The sequence below is a fragment of the Carcharodon carcharias genome, chromosome 1 (assembly GCF_017639515.1).
Source record: "Carcharodon carcharias isolate sCarCar2 chromosome 1, sCarCar2.pri, whole genome shotgun sequence".
Classification (NCBI taxonomy): domain Eukaryota; kingdom Metazoa; phylum Chordata; class Chondrichthyes; order Lamniformes; family Lamnidae; genus Carcharodon; species Carcharodon carcharias.
In genome coordinates this window covers 6,468,178-6,488,003 of record NC_054467.1, presented here as the reverse complement: position 1 = coordinate 6,488,003, position 19,826 = coordinate 6,468,178, and the positions used below count along the sequence as shown (strand labels likewise).

The following is a 19,826-nucleotide window of genomic DNA, read 5'->3' as shown; positions in this document are numbered from 1 at the left end:
GATGATGTGTGGCATGGAGGTTAACTTGCAGATAGTGGTGTTCCCATGCATCTGCTGTCCTTGTCCTTCTAGATGGTAGAGGTCATGGGTTTGGAAGGTGCTGTCGAAGGAGCCTTGATGAGCTGCTGCAGTGCGTCTTGTCGATGGTACACACTGCTGCTACTGTGGCGGTAGTGATGGAGGAAATAAATGTTTAAGTTGGTGATGAGGTTCTGATCAAGTGAACGACTTGACGTTGAGCTTCTGGACTGTTAATATGTCACTGGATCCAGAAGTATTCTGTTTCTACAATCAGTCACAACTCTCATCCCGGACTGCAAGGCACAACAGCCTTGGTGAAAGTTTAGTTGGCTTCTGCGAGTAACCGGCTAGATTTATCTCAAATACTGAAAAGTGTTCCTATGTTTTAAGTTTTTGTTGGTTTGATGGCCTTTGTAAAGTCCCAGAGAAAAACTGTTCTCATTACTTGCCACTTACTTTAGGACTGCGCTTTGTTCAAATTTCTATTGCCAATCACCCAATGCCCATAAACCTTTTATTTTCCCTAAGTACTTGAAACCTTAACTGCATCCTAGTTCAATCAATCTTGACTGGGTAAAGGACCTTATTACCTTTTTGTTTCACGGTCCTCTACAGCTTTAGCAAGGATGAGTTGGAACGAGCTCAGGATATATTCCTCCGGATACAATTGTGTCATTAGACTTCAGCTTATCGTTCAGCTGAAGATAGGATTGCTTTGGAAGGCAAATTGCTTCCTGCGGCTGAGCCGAGGAAGCATGTACATGTCCCTTTTCTGATGTGAAATTCAGTTCCTGATAGTTCTTCCCTACCCCTGTGGCAGCTGTACCGCTTGCATACATTTTTGGCAGTGAAATTGTCACCTAGCTGTAAACTAGTGCAAAAATTGGGCTCAAGTACATAATCTCTGTTATGGTAATAAATATTGACAGCTTTGCAGAAGGTACCTTGCTACAAAGCAGTCATTATCTGAAACTTGGTTGGTAGAGCCAGGGTCTGTCCGTTTAGTGAGTGATGAATTTTCAAGTGAGAAACGTGTTTTGTGTGTGTGTTAACACACCAGTAATTAGTGCATTTATAACTAGCCCTGTGTAGCAAAGTATTGCTATGACTCGCTGAAGGAATTTCAAAATTTGGTGTTCTGTACAAAAATGTATATGCTCTACACCTGTACAGACTCATGATGAAAAGGTACAAACAAGGTTTTAATATTTTAAGCCATCAGCTATGATTCTCAGGTTACATTCACTATTACTAAAAAGAAATTGTTTCGTAATAGCATCAGTGGATCAAGCAAAGTGACCTTTTGTTCTTTCCTCTATCCCCACCTCACCCCCAAATCTTACAATTGTAAACGTTTACATCAAATTGCCAACTTCAAGTGCATCTCATTTTTTAATATCTATTTTAGCCTGTATTTTCTTCTCTTCCCCCAGCCACTAGTACAACCAGTAGTAGAATTTGCAATTTCTTTGCATTTAATTCTTGGTGCTGAGATCTAATATTGTGGTTGTTTTCTGCATTGAAGGTTGATGGCTTTATATTGGTATAAATAAACTATATTGAACAGTCTGCAAGAACTGCCACTGAAATAAGCCATGTTGAGTTTTATATAACACAATGTGCAAACAATAAATGAGTTACACATTTTCGTATCATTTTTTTCTTAACCTGTCTATAGAGAGCACATGTTTAGAAATAGTCGGTTTGCTTATCTTTCAATCACAGGAACTTCTGAATCCACATGGCCCGTTGTTTATCAGAAATAAAATCAGGGTTCTTTGTATAATCAATTATTATCTTGCTTTCCTGCTCCTTTTGGACTCTTAAGTTGTCCTTATTACCAATCCACTGGCACTCGGCTGGTGATTAGGCAGTGCCCTGACAAATCCTCTCCCTAGTCTCCCTGTGACAAATGTTTATCCCTGATTTAGTTAGAATATTTATATAGAACTTACACACATAGAAGTTAAAATTAGTCACTTTTCTATCTGAAAGGGTAATTAGCTCAGGGATATGGGCATGGCTGGAAAGGCCAGCGTTTAAAGAGCCCATCCTGAATCGCCTTTGAAAACGCGATAGTGTGTTGTTGGGAGGTTCTTTGACCTGGTTACACCTGAAGCAAATACTGATATGTCCAAGTCAGGATGGTGTATCACTAGCAGGTAGGATCCCCATGTGTCACCTTGGAATTAATCATTGGAATGTTTTTTTAAAAAAAAAAGCATTTTTCACCTAGCTCAATCTGTCTCTAATTGATCTTGTGATCAGGCCTCGTGTCCTTTAAGAGAGAACTAAACAGCTCCAGATAGAATACTGCTTGACTCTCCCATTTTAAAAGAAATTCTGATTTATCATGAGAAATACTATTGGAGTTACCCTATTATTTTTAATGTTCTGTGTGGGAAGCTGTGACATTATGCATACTATAAATTCTATTAAATTATGCATGCTGTAAGTAAATACAATAGTTCTACCATATGAAAGCAATGCACAATGATTCAACTTTAGAAGTACATCACTGGCTGTAAAGCATTTTGTGAAACCCTGAATAAACTCATTTCTACAGTGCCTTCTCTCTTCCTGCCTTGTATTCAAGAAATGTCCTTGCAAAGTTCGTATATTTAAATTAGCTGCCTGAAATATCAATACTTCAATATAAGAACATAAACAGGAGACCATACAGCCCCTCAAGACTGCTCTGCCATTTAATAAAGATAGTCTGATTAACCTCAACTCCACTTTACTGGCCGCTCCCCAACATTCCTTGATTCGCTGAGAGATTTTTAAAAACTCCTAACACCACTCACAATGGAGCATCTACAACTCCGAAGAAACTCCTCACCTTAGTCCTAAATGATAAATCCCTTCTGCTGACGCTGTTGCCATGTTGTAGATTGCCCAGCCAGGAGAAACAGCCTCTCAATGTGTGCCCTGTCAAACCCCTCAAAACTCTTTTGTGTTTCAATGAGATCACATCATTTGCTCCAGATTTAGGGTCACCTTTTGTCTGCAACTGCCTCCTAAACAGCTCCAGGGCTTTTAACGTCAGAAAAGTTGATTCACGGATATGCTGACAGCAGGCACAATGGCTACCCTCATTACTCTTAGAATAAATAGTTTTCCAGAAGAACGAGCAAAAGCAAATACTCAGTGATATACACAGTGGGGTTATTAGGGAGATTGATGGATTTACCATGTTGGTAGGAATGAGGTTGCTAAATGCAGCAGGGACCAAAGTAACAGTTTCTAGGGGGTAAATTATTGATCCACATTGTGTCCCAATTCCATTTATTGTATAAAATAAAAGGAGGAACAACTTCTGTTTTGAGGATCAAGACACTCAGCTGCTCAATACTGTCATAAAACAAAGTAACAAGATGCATTTGCTTTACTTTTCACAAATTAGTTTAATGTGGAAAAGGGTCTAGAACTGGATAAACAGTTAATGATGGGATTAACAGAGCACAATTAAAGTCTGTTAAATACTAACAATATTGAAGTTCTTTTTAAAAGCAATTTTCAGAACAACTACTTTCCAAACCGCGATAAGACTCCACTGGACGGGTAAGGCACTGGTTTGTAGAAATCAACCTCAAAACGAGAGGACACTTCGAATGCTTTTTTTTTGAAAAAAGGAAAAAGAAAGTTAACCATCCCAAATAAATGATGAAAGTACAAGTTTCAGGTTTAAAGTTGCATTACTCTTACTTCCCCTCCTCACTCCCGACTCATCCAAAGTTAGAACATTGGGTGGATTAAGAAAATGCATAAATATTTGAAAGAGAAAAAAAATTGTAGGGATATGGATTGCGCCAATTCTTTGGAATGAGCAGACCCCATGGGCCATACGACTGCCTCCTTTGCTGAACTATGCTCATGGTGCCAACTCACTTTTCCCCCATATACTTGTCTTCCTCCGACACCTGCTTTATTTCAGGCCAATAGCACCTGTTCTAAAACGGTGATGGAAATTGGACAGAAGTTGGCTTTCTGGGAGAAGCAGAGAGAAATCCAAGCTAGGCACAGACAGCCAACAGCAGAGGAATGTATATTCTCATCCTATTTAATCAGTACTCGGGGAAGGGGTCTGTGGGGGCTTATTCAATGTCAGGCTTCACTTTTCTGGTTTAAAAGTGAAAAACTAAAGGTATTCTGCCCAACACACTACTGCCTTCATACAAGAACAAAATACTGCAGATGCTAGAAATCTGAAATTAGAACAGAAAATGCTGGAAATACTCAGCAGTTCAGGCAGCATCTGTGGAGAGAGAAACAGAGTTGATGTTTTAGATCGATGATCTTGCCTCAGAACTAGAAACAAGATGCAGCAAGTTTTGAACAAGTACAGAGGCAGGGGAGGGAAGAACAAAGGAGAAGGTCCGAGATTGGGTGGAAGACAAAGAGATTAAATGGCAAAATGGGATGGTAATGGGACGAGATCTGTTGAGTATTTCCAACATTTCCTGTTTTTATACAATTATTGCCTTCATTAGTCTGAAGAGGTTGGGACAAAATTACTTGATATGTCAACTGGCAAATAAAAAAGTTACCTCTTCCCCTTCTGTAACAGCTCAAAACTTTCGTTGATCTGGTCAAATTGGAGCGTTTGAGTCACAAACTCATCCACCTTTATTTTCTTAGCCATGTATTCTTTTACAAGCTTGGGCACACTCTCAACACTCTTCCATCCTATACAACACAAAAGTGCAAAAGCGATCAATCCAACCTCAACTGCAAGTGATCTGGAATGCACTCCTTCAAAAGGGAATTGAAGAAAAATTTGTAGGCCTAAAGGGAAAATGGGACTAATTGGATAGCTCTTTCAGGAAGCCAGCATTGACATGATTAATTGAATGGCCTCCTCCTATGCTGAACTGTTATTGAAGATATGCAACAAGAGTATTTTTCTCTTCTCTCAAGACAATATTTACAGTCCAAGTGTTGGGCATAACATTTCAACATTAACAACACAAGCTTAATCTTATGAAAAATAATTGATAACCACCAGTAAAACACAAGGAATGATTTATTTTATTTCTTTCAGAGGATATGGGAATCACTGGCTAGGCCAACATTTATTGCCCATCTCTAATTGCCCTTGAGAAGGTGCGGGGTGAGCTGTCTTCTTGAACCGCTGCAGTCCATGTGGTGCAGGAACACCCACGGTGCTGCTAGGGAGGGAGTTCCAGGATTTTGTAACAAGTTGAAGGGACAGCGATATATTTCTAAGATCAGGATGGCGAGTAGCTTGGAGGGGAACTTGAAGGTGCTGGTATTCCCATTCATCTGCTGCCCTTGCCTTTCTAGATGGTAGAAAGTTTCAGGTTTAGAAGGTGCTGTTGAAGGAGCTTTGGCAAGTTGCTGCAGTGCATCTTGTAGATGGTATACACTGCTGCCACTGTGCAGTGGTGGAAGGAATGAATGTTGAACGTGGTGAATGGGGTGCCAATCAAGTGGGCTGCTTTGTCCTGGATGGTATTGAGTTTCTCAAGTGTTGGAGCCACACTCATCCAGGCAAGTGGAGAGTATTCCATCACACTCCTATCTTGTAGACGGCGGACAGGCTTTGGGGACTTAGGTGGTGAGTTACTCACCACAGGATTCCTAGCCTCTGACCTGCCCTTGTAGTCACAGTATTTATAAGGCTCGTCCAGTTCAGTTTCTGGTCAATGGTAACCCCCAGGATGTTGATAGTTGGAGATTCAGCAATGGTAATGCCAATTCAAAACAAAATGAACAATAAGAGCATAGTTTTCAAGCTGATGCTGGGACTTTTTAAATTACTTGCCTGGAAATTAAGAGCAAAATTAAACAAATGGTAACACAAGATGGAAAAATTATTTTTACAACCTGAGGAGGTCAATGTAACTGCAAAGTTGCAGATTGCTACAGTTAATAACTCTTAATTGTCCCCTGAAATGACCAAGCAAATCACTCGGTTGTATTCCTTCTCAAGGGCAATTAGCAACGAGAAATAAGTGTGGCTTTGACTACAAGGCCCAAATCCCATGAATGAGAAACAATTAAAGAATAGACCATCAACATAACCAGTAATAACGAACTGTGTGTCTCAGACTGTCTGACGCCCACTCTTTATTCTACCCTCGTCTACACATACTTCTTGACACATTAGTAATTAGTGCAATTTTAGCAGTGATTTTAATTTGAAGTGGTTCTATTTTTTAAAAAAAAAACTAAACAAAAGCAAGATCCAGCTACTTATAATTGACAGATGTGACAAGACACAAGTACCGATTTTACCTCCAAAAGCAGTTCCTTTCCAAGTGCGGCCTGTTATCAATTGGAAGGGCCGAGTTGAAATTTCGTGTCCAGCAGGTGCTACCCCTATAATCACGCTGGTTCCCCAACCCTTGTGGCAAGCTTCAAGGGCAGCTCTCTTCAAGTGGTTTTTTTGATGGATTTTTCAAGGGGGAGGGAGAAGAGAAAAAATACAAGCAAGTTTTAGGTAAAAAAAAATCACGAGATGTTTACAACAATAACTTGCCTTTATATAGCATCTTTAATACAGTAAAACATCATGAGAGTGACTATCAAATGACTCCAAGCCACATAAGTAGATATTAGGACAGGTGACCAAAAGTTTGGTTTAAGGGGTAATTTTAAAGGAGAACCTTAAAGGACAAGTGAGGTGGAGAGGGAATTTCAGAGTTTAGGGCCCGGGCAGATGAAAAGATGAATGTCAGAAGTGGAGCAGCAGAGGTTGTAGGGCTGGAGGAGGTTACAGAGATGGGGATGGGCAAGGCCACGGGAGGGATTTGAGAATAATACTGAGAATTTTAAAATCGAAGCATGATACACAGAACCAGACCTAGTGGGATTAGAGGGCACGGAGGCTTAATTTGGTCCTCGTTTTGCAGTCATACATTCTACACTTCCTTTTATACATACTTAAATTTTAACAGCACTGGAATTCCATCCCAAGCCTCTCCTCTTCTCATCTTTGTTCCAAAATCACTCCATGGCCTCACCTCTCCCCATCTCTGTAAATTCCGAGATCTGTGTGCTCCAGAGATTCTGGTATGTTAAGTATCCCTGATTTTAATCACTCCACCATTGGCGGCCATGCCTTCAGCCACCTGGACCCAAGCCCTCCCTAAACCTCTCCATTTCGCTCCTCCTTTAAGAAACCCCTTAAAACTTTGAGTAAGTTTTTGATCACTAAACCTAATGTTAACTTACGCGATTCAGTGTCAAGTCTTCTTTGATTCCTGTGAATTACCTGGGAATGTTTTACTATAAGTACAGGTGCTAAGTGAATACAAGCTGTTGTTATATACCGATGTATATAGATTTTAAAAGCCGAAAGTAAGTCACATATATCATCTTGGCCTAACCTGCTTGGGGCACTGGATATAACAACTTTTTTTTACAAAAGAAAAGAGAAATGATTTTCAATATTCTGTTGAGGCCGAGAGTCAATAGAAAACGTTGAAACAGATTGAGAGACTTTTGATAGGCAAGTGGATCAAGGATTACGGAATGAATGTGGATAGGTGGAGTTATAATGCAGATCAGCCATAATCCAACTGAATGACAGAAAAGGCTCAAGGGGCTGAATGGCCTCCTCCTGTTACCACAGAAAGTATCTGCGTGGCCTCCCTGCATAAATTTTTCGCTTGTCCAATCATGACGTTATTTAAAATGAAACTAAGGCATCTTGGCTCATGCACAAACAATGCCAGCCTGCCTTTATCATTCATCACTGACACATTGGAATTACTGAAAGAATTCATCCCTCACCATGGTAGCAACGTTACCAATACACTCAAAGGAGTAGTCCACACCACCGTCAGTCAATTCAGCTAAAACAGTTTGAATGGGTTTATCATAATCCTTGGGGTTGATGCATTCGGTTGCACCAAACTCCTTAGCCCTTGTGAACTTGTCTTTGTTGAGGTCAATCCCAATGATCCGAGTGGCACCAGCGACTTTACATCCCATAATGGTTGCCAGACCCACTCCTCCCAGTCCAAACACGGCACAAGTAGAGCCTGGTTCAACCTAGGATTCAGAGAGTGAAACAAAGAAAGTCAGTTAATTAAAAAGACTGAGGAATTTAGCCCTGTTTCTCCTCCCTGCCCAGAAATCTTTCTGAAACAAGAGTTGCTTTCCTCTGAACTCATCACTCCATTCCATTTTGTTAAACAGGGTGCGGACAATAACCCACAGAATTGAAATTCCCAAAACAGGTGACACCGAGGTTCTGAACTTCTGAACACAACCCAGTTAGTTGTGAGGTTTTCTATTAGGTGCAATGCTTGATTAACACTCATTGTTTAGCTGGATTTAACTAACTGGGAGTTTAAAATCACTTTTGCTCACTACCAGGTCTCTAATTACACAACAAAAACAGAATTACCTGGAAAAACTCCGCAGGTCTGGCAGCATCGGCGGAGAAGAAAAGAGTGGCCGTTTCGAGGCCTCATGACCCTTCAACAGAACTGTTCCCATCACATAAACCATCTATTTAAAATGCAGGCAAAATGGCACTAATCTAATTTCCATTAGTCAATTGTTGATTTGGTTATTGTCAATTGCAAAGTCAAGTGTGCCAGTAATGTTAGGCAGAAACAGCAAAGTGGTTCACACATGATTAAGGTGTGCCTGTTAAGTAAATAACATGACAACACCCCTCGTAGTGAAAGAAAAACTTGCATTTATATAGCGCCCTTCACGATTTCAGGACATCCCAAAGCACTTTACAGCCAATACCTGTAGGAAACGCAGAGGCCAATTTACGCACAGCAAGCTCCCACAAACAGAGATGTGATAGCTAATGACCAGATAATCTGTTTCTTTTTGCTTTTGTTAAAGTGAAGTTGGGCTGGAGGATTAATATTGGTGAGGACACAGGGGAGAACACTCCTGTTCTTTAGATTAGTGCCACCCAAGGGGGCAAGCACAGCCACCATTTAATGTCTGATCTGAAAAACAACACTGTAAACAATGCAGCACTCTCTCAGTACCTGCACTGGGGAATGTCTGCCTTGACTTTGTGGTTAATTCTCTGGACCGGGACTTGAACCCAGGACTTGCTGACTTCAAAGGCAAGAGCACTACCCACTGAGACACAGCTGCTTTTTCAATTTAGCAAAAGAAAAATCTAATCTTGGGTTGTTATACAAAGCCTCATCATAAATAGGCTATGAGAAGGAATATTAAATTAAATTATTTTCAGCACTGCAGTCTGAGATTCCAATTCAGCTGCACTTTTAACCAAACAAATCTGCACTTTGAATTGGGATTGGAGTAAATTACGCAAGATATTTGGGACTTTGGACCATTAATTCATGCGCATGAAGTCTGCAAACAAACCAGTATCATTATCTGGTGCCAGGGAAAGCTCTCTTATGGTAGTTTGTAGAGCGTCATGGTGGGTAAATTTAATGCTCCCACTAAAAAAGAAAACAACTGCATTTATATAGTGCCTTTCATGATGCGAGGGTGCCTCCCCCAAGCACTTTACAGCTACTGAAATGCTTTCAAAGTGTTTTCACTGTTGAAATATAAAAAAAATGTGGCAGCCATTGCACACAGTAAGCTCTCACAAATGTGATAATGATAATCCTGTCCGGTGATTGGTCAAGGGATAAATATCGGCCAGGGCACTGGGGATAACTCCCTGCTCCTCTTCAAAATATTGCCATGGGATCATTTGCATCCACCTGAACAGGGAGATAGGGGCCTCAGTTTAACACCTCATCCAAAAGGCAACACCTCCAACAGTGTAGCACTCCCTCGGTACTCCACAAGAGCGGGAAGAATAAATGCAGGAAGAAATTCAGGAGAAACCTCTTCACCCAGAGTGTGTGTGGTGAGAACATGGAATTTGCTACTATAGAAAAGAGAAATTGGGGCAAATAACATAGATCTTTTTAAGGGAAAAACTAGATAAACAGGAGGTTGAAAGGAACACGATTATGCTGATAGATGAGATAAAGCAGGGTGGGGGGGGAGGTTCACATGGAACAGCAACACAGGCATAGAGCAGTTGGGCTGAATGGTCTGGTTGGAAGAGGACCTTTGTATTCCTGGTGTTAAGTGCTTTAGGGATGTCCTGGTTGTCTTATCAGGGAAGGTTGCACAGGCAAGGCTTGTACCCACTAGAGTTTCAAAGAGTGAGGGGCAACTTAATTGAAACATACAAGATCCTGACAGGATGGATGCAGAAAGGATGTTTCCTCTTGTGGGAGAACCCAGAACTAGGGGTCACTGTTTAAAAATAAGGGGTCGTCCATTTAAGACAGAGAGAGATGAGGAAAATGTTTTTCTCTCCAAAGGTTGTGGGACTTTGGAATTCTCTTCCTCAAAAAGGTGGTGGAGGCAGAGACTTTTAATATTTTTAAGGCAGAGGTAGGTAGGTTCTTGATTAACAAGGGGGTGAAAGGTTATCAGGGATAGGTGGGAATGTGGAGTTGGGGTTACAATCAGATCAGCCATGATCTTATTGAATGATGGAGCAGGCTCGAAGGGTCCAATGACCTATTCCTGCTTCTAATTCATCTGTTTGTATGTCCTCAAAGCTTCTCTGATGAGGTCAAACATACCCATCGACTCACGGGAGCCAAGGCTTGTGACCGTCTAAAATGGAGAAGGTTCATTCGGGAAGGCACCAAACACATCGAGAGACTTCACCGGGAACGGCAGAGGCATCGTCGAGGCGTCAGGGGAAGCGCACAAATCTCCAAACGACCAAGGTACCCAACCCTTGAAGAACCACCTGCCCCGCACGCGGCTGAGTCTGCAGATGGTGCATTTGATTGTTCAACCATCTCAGAACTAGAACCCAAACCGGAATGGAAGCAAATCATCCTCGATCCCGAGGGACTGCCCAAGAAGGAGACCTACATCTGTTGAGAAAAATCACGAGTGGTGAAGATTCAAAGCCTTAACTAAAATTACCTTGGCCGTATTGATAGCTGCACCATAGCCAGTGGATATCCCACAGCCTAGTAGGCAAACTTTATCCAGTGGAGCTTCGTCGTCAATCTTAGCCAGTGAGATGTCCGCAACAACAGTGTATTCAGAGAAGGTGCTGGTCCCCATGTAATGGTAAAGCTGCTGGCCTTTACAGGTGAATCTGCTGGTCTTATCAGGCATCAGGCCCTGGCCCTGGGTCACCCTGAGAAAATACAGGTCGATAATCCCAGTAGCAAGTCTTGGAACACTCAAAGAATACATCACTTACACAATCCATGCAAGTAAGTTTGCAGAACTGGTCGTCATTAGTTTTCCTGATTTAAAATGTAACCTTCCTTTTAAAAACTTCTGCAGGAGCAGGTATCTTTCAAATGCACAACCTTCACTTAAGAGAATCTACTCAACAACATTCTGCCTTTTAATTGCACAATTAAATGTAGTAAATGCTCCTATGAATTAACTCAGGGCAAGCAGACAAAATTTGACATGGAGTAACATAAGGAGATATTAGGACAGCTGATCAAAAACCTTATCAAAGAGCTGGTTTTAATGAACATCTTAAAGATGGGAGAGGTTTAGGGAGGGAATTCCAGAACTCAGGGTCTAGGCAGCTGAAGGCATGGCCACCAGTGGTGCAGTGATTAAAACTGGGGATGCTCAAGAGGCCAGAATTGGAGGAGTGCAGATATTTCAGAAGGCTGTAGAAATGGAGGTGGTTACGGAGATAGGCAGGGCTGAGCTCACAGAGGGATTTGAGCTCAAGGATGAGAAGTTTAAGATCGAGGCATTGCCAGAAGTGGATGCATTGTAAGTCAGCAAACGGAGGTGATGGGTGAATGGGACATGTGTGGACACTTGAGGGAGATAAACCTGCAGGATTAGAGGAATAGAAGTGGGGGGAGGATGGGACTAACCGGAATGCTCCACAGAGAGCCACTGCAGCCTCCTTTGGTGCCGTCAATGACTTTATAACACCACCTCACTTTATGCATTGCTCCTACCGAAAGCTTAATGCTGTTTGGTTTGGACAGAAATGCACCGCATGCCAAAACATGAAGCCGTTGTAACACATGTAACTACAGTTAAACATACCGTGTGTCAGTGCAATGTTGTCGCACGTCTCGTCCTTTACAAAACAGAGATGCTGCAATGTAACTGCCTGATGACTGTTAGCATTAGCGTCTGTGACACTAACAAAGGCATTTGATAGCTGTGCCCTGGATGACCCAAGGCACATGCAGGCAGGTCTGGGTCTGCTGCGCTGTGTGTGTGTGTGTGCGTGCGTGCATGCATGCGTAAGCCCAAGTGGCTCCATTAGGGGTCCCAGAAGGTCATCAAACTTTTGACTTTGAAGCAAGGAAGGAAAGAAGGTCTTGTGTATTTGGTGCATGTGCGCGGACTAGTTAACCTATTAGTGCACTTTTGCTGTGGTTGTGCGCTATTCAAAAATATTTTCTATGACGTAAATCCACCACTGTACCGGGATGATACCAGAACCGAAGAGGGCAGTAATTATCAGGAAAGACCATCAAGTTGGATAAGAAGGATGTGCTGGCCCTGGAGAGGGTCCAGAGGAGGTTCACGAGAACGATCCCAGGAATGAATGGCTTAACGTATGAGGAACGTTTGAGGACTCTGGGTCTATACTCGATGGAGTTTAGAAGGATGAGGGGGGGATCTGATTGAAACTTACAGAATACTGAAAGGCCTGGATAGAGTGGGACGTGGGGGAAGATGTTTCCATTAGTAGGAGAGACTAGGACCCGAGGGGCACAGCCTCAGAGTAAAGGGAAGACCTTTTAGAACAGAGATGAGGAAAAACTTCTTTAGCCAGAGAGTGGTGAATCTATGGAATTCATTGCCACAGAAGGCTGTGGAGATCAGGTCACTGAGCGTATTTAAGACCAAGATAGAAAGGTTCTTGATTGGTAAGAGGATCAAAGGTAATGGGGAGAAGGCGAGAGAATGAGGTTGAGAAACTTATCAGCCATGATTGAATGGCGGAGCAGACTCGATGGACCGAATGGCCTAATTTCTGCTCCTATGTCTTATGGTCTTATGGTCTCATACAGGGCGGACTGTTTTCTCAAGAAAAGGGAAGGCTGAGTGGTGACGTAATAGAGGTCTTTAAAATCATGAAGGAATTTAGCAGGGTAGGCATAGAAAATATTTCTACTGGTGGGCACATCCAAAACTAGGGGCCATAAATAAAAGACAGTCACGAATAAATCCAACTGGGAATTCAGGAGAACCTTCTTTACCCAGACAGTGGTGAGAACGTGGAGCTCATCCACAAGGAGTGGTTGAGGTGAACAGCATAGATAATGTAGATGCCAACATATAAGTTGACCTTTGAAACCTCAGAAAATCCCTCCAAAAACACGGGTCAACTTATTTACCAAGTATAAAAGTGAATCATCAGCATGAGTGTGAGTGATCGCCATTTTGGAATGTCACGGGCATCCGACGCAGAGAGTGGGTGTTTGTTAAACTCCCACACATCTTCACAACACAGCCTACACTGCCTGCTTGATCCCTTGCACCCAGTTAAACGGTACTGGTGAGTAAAACATGCTTTTGTGGGGTGAAAAATTAAAGCTGACTACTAACGCCAGCACAGCATGTTGTGGTTGAAAAAGGGGGATTCAACTTATACGTTGAGCACATGCAAAAACGTGGATTTTGGAGCTGGAAAAATGGGGTCGTCTTATAGGCCAGGTCAACTTAAGGTACCGTAAATCGTGACATATAAGGGGAAGTTGGATAAGTACAGGAGGGGAAAAGGAACAAAAGGCTGATGGGGTCGTTGAAGTAAACAGATCAGAGGAGTTTCATGTGCAGCATAGACATTGGAACAGACTGGTTGGGCCAAATGGCCTTTCTCTGTGTGGTAATTTCTATGATTTTCTATTCAGTAGCTTGTTTTACAAAAGCAAGGATAAGGATACCCAGAAACGTGTCAATATTTACAGGGTGCCCTGGGGCAATGTGTCAATATTCAAAAGCTGACCCTTCCACAGAAACATTAGAAAACCACTTAATTGAATCAAGACAACATAAAGGCATTTTATTCTGGTGATTGAAACAGCAGAGAGTAATAAAACACTACCTGATCTTCTGGCAGAGATTGGTGTTGGGATTCAGGCAAAACTTGCACTCCCCACATTGCGGAATGTAAAGTGGAATTACTCGATCCCCTTGAAACCAAGAAAACATTGATTTAGACAAAGCTAAAGCACTCAGTTCCACATGCATCAGGTAACGAAGGGGATTCCAATTATTTGTATTCCCTATCATGTCCGAGTGTAAAGAATATAGTATCAGGAGAAGGTCAATCATCCCCTTGAGCCTGTTCCATCATTCAATTACATCATGATTGATCTGTATCTTAAGTTCATGTTCCCACCTAGGTTCTGTAACATTTTACACCCCTAACAAAAACCTATCTCAATTTTGAAAATTTTCAATTGACCTGGTCTAACCAACTGCATTCAAACCTCTTGTGCCTGAGATGTGGTGAGCTATAGAGATAAGGCTCTCCACCCCTACCCCTCCCCTGACAGCCCCCATCCTTCAGGAGGGTTGTCTGATTCTTGGCCTCTGTACTCAGGAGGACTGCTGGGTGCTGTATGAGAGTGACCCAGGATGAGGGACTTGAGTTATGTGGAGAGACTGGAGAAGCCGGGATTGTTCTCCTTGGAGCAGAGAAGCTTAAGGGGAGATTTAATAGAAGCATTCAAAATTGTTTACTTTTATCAAAATGCTTAAAGTAAGTAATTTTCTACCAGCAGGAGGGTTGGTAATCAGAAGACACAGATTTATAGGCATTTGGCAAAAGAACCAGGAGAGGAGCAGGAGGGAGTTTTTATTTATTTATTGTTTACACAGGCTAGTTGTTATGATCTGAAATACACGGCCTGAAAGGCTGGTGGAAACAGATTCAGTAATAACTTTCAAACAGGGATTGGCTAAATACTTGGAAAGAAATCATTTGCAGGGCTGTGGAGAAAGAGCATGGAGGAGTGGAACTAATTCGATAGCTCTTTCAGAAAGCCAGCAGAGACACAAAGGGATGAATAGCCTCCTTTTGTGTGTAAGATTTGATACCTGACTATCCAGTTGGAGTCACCATCCTGTCGGGATGTGGATCAGTTCCTAGGGATGCAATAGCAGAATAAAGGAAAGCCTAATTTACAATCGTTCCTTTACCTGCTTTGACACAGGTCACTCCCTCTCCAATACTTTCCACTATGCCAGCTCCTTCATGTCCGAGAATAACAGGGAACACGCCCTCTGAGTCTGAGCCACTCAGAGTGTAGGCATCAGTGTGGCACACAGCAGTGGCGATTATCTGATGGGCAAACACCACAACATGGTTAGTCAAAAAAAACTTTCACAATGTTTCCACACGTACACGATTTACACACAAGTCAGAGACAACTTTAGCAATTTGCTTCCTTGGGTAGGCAATGTAATAAATATCTGGTATGAAACCAAAGTATCATTCTACCAAGAACAACTTTTTAAAAGTTACACCAAACTTTTTATTCTTTCAAGGGATGTGGGCATCGTTGGCAAGGTCAGCATTTGTTGCCCATCCCTAATTGCCCTAGAACTGTGTGGTTTGCTAAGCCATTTCGGAGGGCAGTTAAAAATCAACCACATTGTTGTGGTTCTGTAGTCACATGTCAGCCAGTCCAGGTAAGGACAGCAGATTTCCTTCCCTGAATGTCATTAGTGAACCACATGGGTTTTTGCGACAGTGATAATTGTCATGGTCACTACCACCGAGGCTAGCTTTATATTCCAGATTTATTAACTGAATATAAATTCCACCTGCTGCTGTGGTGGGATTTGAACCCCCGTCCCTAGAGGTTTGGCCTAAGTCTCTAGATTACTAGTCCAGCAACATTACCACTATGTCTCCATTTCCTCAAGTTTACAGGAAAGAATCAGATCATTCAGCCCAACTGGTCTAGGCCAGTGTTTATGCTGCAAATAAGCTCCAGCTACTCCCTCTTCATCTGTCTCAACATGTCCTTCTATTCCTTTCTCCATCAGGAGTTTATCCAGCTTCCCTGTAAATGCATCTGTGCTATTCACCTCATCTATTCCATGTGAGTGAGTTAGACATCCTTATTGTAAAGCCTCTTAGTGTAAAGCCAGTATTTACTCAGGAAACTGGCATCGTGTATAAGGAGGGTAGGGAAACAAGCAGTGGTTTCATGGAACATATAGAGATTAATGAGGAGGAGGTGCTTGCTGCCTTACAGCAAATAAAGGTAGATAAATCCCCCGGGCCTGACATGATATTCCCTCGGACCTTGAGGGAGACTAGTGTAGAAATTGCAGGGGCCCTGGCAGAAATATTTAAAATGTCCTTAGCCACGGGTGAGGTGCCGGAGGATTGGAGGGTAGCTCATGTTGTTCCGTTTTTTTAAAAAGGCTCCAAAAGTAAACCAGGTAATTACAGGTCAGTGAGCCTGATGTCAGTAGTAGGTAAATTATTGGAAGGTGTTCTGAGAGATTAGATATATAATTATTTGGACAGCCAAGGGCTGATTAAGGATAGTCAGCATGGCTTTGTGCGTGGTAGGTCATGTTTAACGAACCTTGTAGAGTTTTGAGGAGGTTACCAAGAAAGTAGATGAAGGAAAGGCTGTGGATGTTGTCTACATGGACTTTAGTAAGGCCTTTGACAAGGTCCCACATGGGAGGTTAGTTCAGAAGGTTCAGACACTTGGTATTCATGGAGAGGTTGTAAACTGGATTCGAAATTGGCTGTGAGGGAGAAGACAGAGTGTGGTAGTGGATGATTGCTTCTCAGACTGGAGGTCTGTGACTAGTGGTGTGCCTCAGGGATCTGTGCTGGGACCATTGTTGTTTGTTGTCTATATCAATGATTTGGATGATAATGTGGTGAATTGGATCAGCAAGTTTGCTGATGACACTAAGATTGGAGGCATTGTGGACAGCGAGGAAGGCTTTCAAAGCTTGCAGAGAGATCTGGACCAACTGGAAAAATGGGCCAGAAAATGGCAGATGGAATTTAATGCACAAAAGTGTGAGGTGTTACATTTTGGAAGGTCAAACCAAGGTAGGACATACACAGTAAATGGCAGGGCACTGAGGAGAGCAGAGGAACAAAGGAATCTGGGAGTTCAGATACATAGTTCCCTGAAAGTGGCGTCACAGGTAGACAAGGTTGTAAAGAAAGCTTTTGGCATACTGGCCTTCATAAATCAAAGTATTGAATATAGGAGTTGGGATGTTATGGTGAGGTTGTATAAGACATTGGTGAGGCCAACTTTGGAGTATTGTGTGCAGTTCTGGTCGCCTAACTACAGGAAGGATATCAGTAACCTTGAAAGAGTGCAGAGGAGATTTACTATGATGTTGCCGGGTCTTAAGGAGTTGAGTTACAGGGAGAGATTGGACAGATTGGGACTTTATTCCTTGGAGCGTAGAAGAATGAGGAGAGATATGATAGAAGTTTACAAAATTATGAGGGGTATAGACAGAGTAAATGTGAGTAGGCTCTTTCCACTTAGATTAGGAGAAATAAACATGAGAGGACATGGCTTTAGGGTGAAAGGGGAAAGGTTTAGGGGGAACATTAGGGGGAACTTCTTCAATCAGAGTGGTGAGAGTGTGGAACGAGCTACCATCTGATGTGGTAAATGCAAGCTCACTCTTAAGTTTTAAGAATAAATTAGATAGATACATGGATGGGAGAGGTCTGGAGGGTTATGGACTAGGTGCAGGTCAATGGGACTAGCAGAATAATATTTCGGCACAGACTAGAAGAGCTGAATAGCCCGTTTTCTGTGCTGTAGTGTTCTATGGTTCTAATGTAAAGTTTCTACTGAATTCCCTGTAGTACTTATTAGTCAGAACTGATGAAGGGTCATTAATCCGAAACGTTAACTGTTTCTCTCTCCAGATTCGGTCTGACTTGCTGAGCATTTCCAGCTTTTTCTGTCTTTATTTCAGATTTCCAGCATCTGCAATATTTTATTCCCCTTTTGAAAGTTGCTATTGAATCTGCTTCCACCATCCTTTTAGGCAGCACATTCCAGATCATAACAACTCACTGTGTAACAAAAAAAATCAATGCCCCTTTGCATTGGCCCTGATTAGAATATCTCTAGGATTACCTAGGTTACCTACAAAGTTGTCAGTGCATGAATGCAAAGGATACTAATTCCCTTAAAAGTTGAAAATAGAACTTACAAAAATAGCTTAAAAATAGCTTTTACAAAGAGTCTGAAATTACGTTGATTACATTTTACTCTGTACCTTAATTCGAACTTCATGGGCTTTTGGAGGAGCAACTTCCACTTCTTCAATACACAGAGGTTTTCCAGCCTCCCAGGCAACAGCAGCTTTACATTTAATAACCTGTTAAAACAGAAAAAGACTCAATTAACCAGTGACTGCTGGAAGCAGAAAGGGGTCATTGCTGTTAAATTAGAGTCAGGCTGTTCTGGGTTAATGTCCTGAAGCAGGACGAGCTCAAGCAAGCCAAAACAAGCACACAGAGTGTGTAAGAGTGAGGCAGAGACAGAGAGCATGCGCACCAGAGCCACAGAGACAGGTGGACAACCGGAGGGGGGGCACGCCACAGAGACAGGCGGACCGCCAGAGTGGGGGGTGCGTGCCACAGAGACAGGCAGACTGCCAGAGAGGGGGTGCGCCAGAGACAGGCGGACCGCCAGAGGTGGGGTGTGCCACAGAGACAGGCAGACTGCCAGAGAGCAAGGTGCGCCACAGAGACAGGCGGACAGGAATCAAGTGAGAGTGAGATTTATGGTGTTGCGACCTCGTAATAAAACTCTGACCTTTCACTATCTCTCTAATATTAGAGATACCATCTATCAGATAAGACTTAAAGCAAAGGCACCTTTGCCTGTTCACAGATACAAAAGTCCCATGGCCTTCTCCAGGTGAAAGTCACTGATCTGATCCCTAATCCAACACAAACTGCTTTCATTTGATTTTTAGGGGGGGGGGGGGGGGGGGGGGGTTTGCTGTGAACAAATTGGCTGCCATATTCATTCCAATTAACAGTGACTTCGCCTCATAAATAATTCATCAGCTGTGAAGTGCTTTGGGGCATCTTGGGGAGGTGAAAGTTGCTATATAAATGCAAATTGTTTCTGCAATGCACCCCCGCACTGTATATGTGGCACAAACAGCAACACATAGGGAAACAATCCCGGAAATCCTGCCGCGGTCATTCTGTTATTTTTCCTCATGGGCTAAAATTGAGCTTTGCAAAAATAAAGCTCTGGTCGCACCAATCCAGCAAAATCTCTAGTTGCACCCTTCACTTATCCCTCAAACCCACAAAGAGAGCGAAGCGAGTGCTGCTGCCGCCAGATAGTTTGGAGTTCAGCCCGCCTGCAATAAATATCTAATCCCAAACTCCTCGAAATCTCCACCAACCGACAATTCGTAATTGCCAAACTCAATTCAAACCCCCCACTACCCAACTGACGGGCAATATCATCCCAAATCCCTTTAATCACTCGCTCCTGGTGGGGGTTCACCTCCTGGAGCCGCCAGGCTACAATGTTACACTTTAAATCGTTACACTCTCCGAGTGGCTACATTGCACAGTTACACTCACTCCCCCGGGGTCACTCTCACACTCTCTCTGTAACACAGAATGAGATTTACTAAACCCTCTCGTTTACCTTTCCCTCAGTGCCCGCCATATCCAAACCGGACCTACTGCTTCCACCAAATGCGCAAGTAAGATGCGTCGGTTTAGCGTGGGGGGGGGGGGGGGGGGGGGGTGACTTAACGCCTGTGTTGATTGGTTGGTTCACATGTCAATCATGACTTGCCTTCTTCTGATT

The 19,826-nt window shown here is 42.7% G+C and overlaps 1 protein-coding gene across 1 annotated transcript; it reads right to left on the bottom strand.

The window, feature by feature from the left end:
• Positions 1-3,408: 3,408 nt before the first annotated feature.
• Positions 3,409-19,741, bottom strand: LOC121277815 (alcohol dehydrogenase class-3). The gene is made up of 9 exons (XM_041187479.1): positions 19,662-19,741; positions 18,262-18,363; positions 15,172-15,313; positions 14,072-14,159; positions 10,945-11,164; positions 7,783-8,043; positions 6,283-6,418; positions 4,572-4,710; positions 3,409-3,638 (listed from the first exon to the last, which is right to left on the bottom strand). The coding sequence occupies exons 1-9, from the start codon at positions 19,680-19,682 to the stop codon at positions 3,614-3,616; spliced, it is 1,134 nt and encodes a 377-aa protein (XP_041043413.1). The 5' UTR covers positions 19,683-19,741; the 3' UTR covers positions 3,409-3,613.
• Positions 19,742-19,826: the final 85 nt, after the last annotated feature.

Bases quoted from the DNA above. Each gene is read 5' to 3' on its own strand.
- LOC121277815 (XM_041187479.1), bottom strand. From the start codon at position 19,682: ATGGCGGGCACTGAGGGAAAG. The intron at 18,364-19,661 runs GTAAACGAGAGG...CTGTTTTAACAG, and splicing joins TGGCGGGCACTGAGGGAAAG to GTTATTAAATGTAAAGCTGC. The intron at 8,044-10,944 runs GTAATTTTAGTT...TCTGAATCCTAG, and splicing joins CAGCTATCAATACGGCCAAG to GTTGAACCAGGCTCTACTTG.